Genomic DNA, 6,000 nt, shown 5'->3' on the forward strand with positions numbered 1-6,000 from the left:
GACTTCTGTAGCTTAAACTGTTGGAAGATGAATAGTATAATTGCTTAGAAGTATGAGAGCAATGTCCTGCTTTTGGAGATCACTGAGTAGTTTCAGAACACTTTAGACTATTAAATCCAGTTTCTATTGATCCTTCTTTGAGGAAGAGGGCTACGTGTCTTTACACATTATTGTAACTCCTATAGGTTCCAAACCATTTGATGCTTTCTCGTGATCTAATTTGGTATATGCAGGAATTGATGGCTTTTTAATGCTGTTAAGGTAGCAGTATAACTGCAGGGATATAAGAGGTTAACAGCAAAATCTGATTATAGTTGTAGAACCTGTACTTGGAAGATGAGGGTCTTGGCTGTACTATGGGTTCATTTACTGTGTGTCTTTGCAAGGCTTTTGAGACTGACTTTCAAGCTTCTGAGTAAGACAGATAAGAGGTCTTGTGAGAGGAGTTTTTGGTCTGGGGTCAGTCTCTGTATTTGAAGCCTCAAAATTACGATTAGCTTTTACTCTTAGCACTGGAAAGTTGTTGATGTGCTAAATGAGTGTTATGAACTAAGTTCTCGAGCTGAGAAGGAGCCAAATGGCAGCTTGAGGGGGAACTGCAGCAGAGACTAGAATCTTTTTGCACTGGCTGGTGGTAGCTATTATTGAAGACAAGCTGATGCTGAAGTAGGGTGGAACAAATCGTATTAAAAGATGGCAGCGGGGATTTTAGGTGCTAGGGAAAATCAGAGGTTTTGCAATCAGTTTGGGAAAGACTTACCATAGGTTTTACATTTGTAAGTGTGCAAAAAAAATGGAGGTGGAAGACTTCTAAAACGTATGTGGGAGGAGGGACTGTGTTAGGAGTATGTTAAAAGGACAGAAAATGGAGCATTTATGAATTCTGAAACCAAACTGTTTTCACTATGGTGCAAATTGTTTACAGCTAAGAGTGATTAGCTCCCAGTCCCAAGCTGGTTTTATTACTTGCATAGTGTCATAGTAAGAAATAAAGTTTGGGAGTTTTTATTTGTTTATGTTCATGGAAAAGAGTTTAGTTTGATACTAGCTCCTGGTTCACCCCCATCTGCAGCAACAGAAATCTGTGAAGGCATGAAGATAAGCTATCTACGTTTCTGTGATTCTACATAAAGTGAAAGATGAGGGAAGATTACTTGAGGGGCCCTTCTTTGGGGACTGGGTGGAAAGGCTGGGAGATTCACTGATAGAACTTCTAGAATAATTGTCTCCAATTTGTACCTCTGTGCCCTGTTTCCATTTCTGTAGTTTAGCCAGTTCTGGGAAGATACAAAAGATTTCATAGTTGTTGAAGTCTTACATAAGACATTTGTCCCTTCTACACATTAACATAAACTGTGTAGATTCAGACATAATACTGTTACTTAACCTGATTTTTGTGCACGTTTTCTGGAACTACTAAATCTGCAGTTTAGTTCTTGAGCTGATGACACTGCACATCTGGATACTTTATTTTGTGGTGGTGGTTTGTTTCTTCTAGAAATCCATTTCCAGCTTGGAATCCATTTAGAAGTAATCAAGAGAATAGTCAAGGGAGAAAAATTGTTTTTCAAGAAATGTGTCTTGTTCCAGAGTATACTTAGTGATACAACTTGACATTTTTCTGGCATGTTTGTATTTCTAGTCTGACTACAAATCTGGCTTAACAAAATGGAGCCAAATATCTTCCTTAACAGTACCCCCAGTGGACTGTAATAAATTGCCTGGGAATGTAATTCCAAGCTCAAAGGTCAGAGTATGTGGTTCAGGTCAGGAAACCTTCTGCTTTTCCTGCTCCTTCTTGATCGAGGCCTACAGGCATTCCAAAGAGAATTATTTGATTTTTTTAGGATTTATAAACAGATCTGTTTTCATTAAAAGTTATGTTTGACTAATGTCTTACGCTGTTACTATTCATTATGTCTGTCTAATCAGCACTGTGTATCTAAAGTAAATTCTAAGAGAGGAAGAGAGCTTCATCAGAAGAATATTCAGTCTGAACAGTCAATCCTATTTTAATTCCTGCGATTCTGTTCAGGACTTTTTTGCAAGTGTTTTTTGCACTAGCATGGCTAACAGCACAATATGGTCTTCTAGCCTTGCCTATGAATTTTAAAAAGTGTTTCTCATTGTTTTTACTGATGAACTCTTACTCATCTGGCAGACTTGTATTCTGGATACAGAGAGGAGATATGCACATTTGCTGTATATTCTGAAGTGTTTACTACACTGTTTACCTAAATAGAATGAATAAACAAGTTGCAAACTGCAGGACACTTCAATTACATTTATGAATACACAAACTAATTTCTCTTTAAAACGCCCTAGGAGTGCAGCAATGTCATATTTTTGCCTGCACTGTTGTGATACTTCTCTCTACTGCTCTACAAAAAAACACAGTAAACCCATTTTTTCTAACTGCTCTTTGTTGTTGACTTGTTTATGTCATTTGAAGATTGCTGCCTCCTTAGATTGAACATACAATCAGTGGATTTTTATTGCCTTAAGTCTAACTGATTTTTCTTAACTTTTCAGCCTTTTTCTATATCTGGCATTTAAATATTAATTACAAGATGTGCTTAGAGGTTCTGTTCATAGGTAAATTGTGCTTTCATGCATAAGCTTGAATAAACGTGTGCATGTCCTATGTTTGCACATAGGTTTAAAGAAGAAGCCAGAATCAGTTGAAAATACCTCAGAAGATGAAGATGAAGTTGAAAAACAGAAGGTAAAGTGGTTTAACACGTTAAGAATTACAGACGTTGTGTTGTCTGCATTCTGCAAATATTTATGTTACGCGTTTGTGTGTGGAATTCTATAGGACGGCAATAGAATAAAACTATAATTTTAAGGGTGAGAGCGTTTGGAACAAAAACTACCCAAGAAGAATGGTAGATGGTCCATGCCTTGATGTTTTAAGATTATGCCAGGAAATCTTTCTGGAGGATTATAGTTAACGCAGCTCCACCGTAGGTAACACTGAGACATGAGGGCACAGAAGCCCTCACGTTGAGGTTGAGCTGCTGGTCCCTCTGGCTTTAAAGCTCTCCCAGTATGTTTGCATGTGGGGTGGTGCTGGACACTTAGTGTTAACATCAGCACTGTATGAAACATTTGTGTGTTCAAACCTCGTCCTGTAGGCTTTTAATCTGGAAGATTGAATTGTTTGCTGCCGCATGTTTGCTTTTCATTCTTTCTCAGAATGAGTGTAATAAATTTAGTTGGCATTTGTTAAATTTTATTTTGCTATATTAATATCAAGTTAAAATTGTTTCCGTTCGTGTTTTCTAAGTTGTGGTGTACAATTTTCAGATTACATTATCAGTGTGGTTGAAAGTTGAATGTGGGTACTCGCATTTATTTTATATCTAATAAAAAAAGGAAATCAATTATTGTATTTAAGATTACACCTCAAAATGTTAAAAGAATGTTATGGATGAAATAATACTGCCCTGAAAACCCTATTTCAGCTCATTTATATGTGTGTAGACTCATACAGACTTTATTAATTAGATGCTATATTTTTCATAAAAAACTATTTAAATTGTGTGTATGACTTTCTTAATTTCAAACAGGCTGAAATGGCCCTACTTATGATGGATGACGAAGACGACACCAGAAAACATTTTAATTATAAAAAGATTGTAGAGCAGCAGAATTTGAGCAAGAAGAAAAAGAAACTTTTAATGAAAAAGAAAGAATTACTAGAAGATGACTTCCAGGTAATGGTGTACACTTGATTTTGAGGCTCAGCTAGAACCTTTGTTAATATCCGTTATTTTCAGGACAAGTTGGTGGTTTCATATCCTTCTCATCCCTTACTCTGTCTGAAGAACCAGATCTACCTTTTTAGGGATTCACAGGCTGTTCTCAAGAAGCAAGAAATTGAAGAGGTTGAAGGGAACAGACTCAAGCCCTGTATAAGATAACAAGACGCTATTTATGCGAGGCCTTGTAAAACTCATTGCCTAAAACACCCCTGGGTGTGTTAGTTCTGATTGTTACCCACTGCTCCTTCCGTCCTGGCCAGCTCTCCGCAGCAAACCTTCCCTGGGTCAGCCCATAGGGCCATATACAGGATTTGTACAAGCATTCACCTGGCTGTTTTACCAATAGTATCTTCTGGCTCTCTAATTCACACTCACTGGGATTTTGTGACTGGAGCGTTGTCACGTTCCAGGAATGTGTGGAATGTGGAATTCCAGGAATTCTGCACAGCATTCCTGGAATGGTCCTTAAGCAGCTTCCTGTTTTATTGTGTTTAAAAGCTTTGCCATCGTGGGTAAAGGTTATCTAAAATAAATACTCCTTTTCTGCCTTCAGGTAAATGTTGCTGATGCAAGATTCCAAGCCATGTTTACTTCTCCCCTGTTTAATCTGGATCCTTCAGATCCAAATTTCAAGAAGACGAAAGCAGTAGAAAAGATCTTGGAAGAGAAAGCTCGACGAAGAGAAGAAAAAGAGCAAAATCTTAAGGAGGCAGGCAAGGGGCATGAGAACAAGATGGCAAAGAAAGGAGAGGTTGCTAAGAAAGCCATCGATCCTGCCTTATCAGTGCTAATAAAATCTGTCAAAAATAAAACTGAAGAGTTTCAGGCAAGGAAAAAGCAAAAATTCAAGTAACTGAGCTTTGTTTTCACTCAGACTTTAATTTAGTCTCAGTTCTTCTAACTGGTAACATCTATTAATGTTACTGCAGCCTGCTGCGATTCCTATTCACCTAAAATTTCCCGAAAAGTCGGTTAATTATGGTGGTGAGTTTTGAAGTAAGTAAGAGGAATAATCACTTTTCTTCTGCCACAACAAATACTGTTTTGTACTATTATTGAAAAACTACACCTTGAAAACACATAAGTAAGGAATTGTTGGTTTTGGGGTGGTTTGTTTTGTATCATGCAGTCTTTTAAAGGTAACAGAAGTGCTGACGGTGGCTACAAAAATTAGTCATAATTATTATTATAATTATGGTTATATATGTGAATAATAGAGACGCTTCTGCAGAGGTTTATTGCTGAGATTAAGTGATCTTAATGTTTTTAATTTCACAGAAGTCTGTAAAACATGTCTTGTGCTAAAGAAGGTAGTAATATAACTAAAAATTTAAGAAATTTTGCATACAGGTTTTTTGTATATTTTTAAAAGATTACATATACGCTTCATTGATTTCTCCTTTAAATACTTAAAGACTTCCTGGGTAATAAAACTAATTAACAGAAATATGGCCATTTAGAAGTGTTTCATTAATATATATTGAAAATAAATGTTTTAAATCGGCCTGAAGGAATTTAGGGCATTTAACTGTGTTTTCTTCTTTTGCGCCTAAATGAAATTATGTCAAAATTAAACTTTTTACTATTAATATTGCATTTCCACTAATGTAGTTACACTTATACGAAGTCTTTCAGCATTGCAAGTGTTAAAAAAAGAAAAAAGTCAAAGGCAGATCTAGGTGAGACAATTTTGGAAACCCTGTAGTTTGGCCATGTTAGCGCTAGTGTCGTTGATCAAGGTATCAATAAATATTGATCAGGGAAAATACAGTAGGTAGAAAAAAATCTTTCTTTCCTGGCGTGTGGGGATTTATTTGTCTTAAGTTTTGGTTTGGGTTTGGGTTTTTTTAGGTGTTTGCTATATCAGTTCTAATGGAAATAGAACATTTTATTAAAAAAGAATGAAAATTTTGGAAACAAGGAGCTGAAAGGTAATTTGTAGTTTTAAAGAAGCATTGCTAATGTCTAAGACATTCTACTAATTTACAGAATAATATTAAAACAGAGGTTAGGAAATACAGATAATCAAAACTACTGTTTATATGAAGCAAATATATCTCAGTGTGTAAAGGAGATTACAGAGTCAGATTTACCTGTATGAGAGGCTGTATACCTAATGGCCAAAATCAACAAAGTAATTAAGGGACATAATATAGAAATACAGGTGGAGATGGTTTTTGTGAGTGCTTTGCAATGATGTGCCAGAAGAATACTTGCAGACCTCGAACATTTT

The 6,000-nt window shown here is 36.2% G+C and overlaps 1 protein-coding gene across 4 annotated transcripts in view; it reads left to right on the top strand.

Moving 5' to 3' along the window:
• ESF1 (ESF1 nucleolar pre-rRNA processing protein homolog) overlaps positions 1 to 5,281 on the top strand; it is a 33,363-nt gene extending 28,082 nt beyond the window's left edge. For all 4 annotated transcript variants that reach the window (XM_042789768.1, XM_032994781.2, XM_032994783.2 and 1 more), the window contains exons 12-14: positions 2,658 to 2,725; positions 3,573 to 3,719; positions 4,321 to 5,281. In XM_042789768.1, the coding sequence (XP_042645702.1) occupies positions 2,658 to 2,725; positions 3,573 to 3,719; positions 4,321 to 4,620 (515 nt within the window). In that variant the 3' untranslated portion in view covers positions 4,621 to 5,281. The remainder of the gene's footprint in view (positions 1 to 2,657; positions 2,726 to 3,572; positions 3,720 to 4,320) is intronic.
• Positions 5,282 to 6,000: the final 719 nt, after the last annotated feature.

The sequence above is a fragment of the Tyto alba genome, unplaced genomic scaffold, assembly GCF_018691265.1.
Source record: "Tyto alba isolate M040663 unplaced genomic scaffold, T.alba_DEE_v4.0 Super-Scaffold_16, whole genome shotgun sequence".
Taxonomy (NCBI): Eukaryota; Metazoa; Chordata; class Aves; order Strigiformes; family Tytonidae; genus Tyto; species Tyto alba.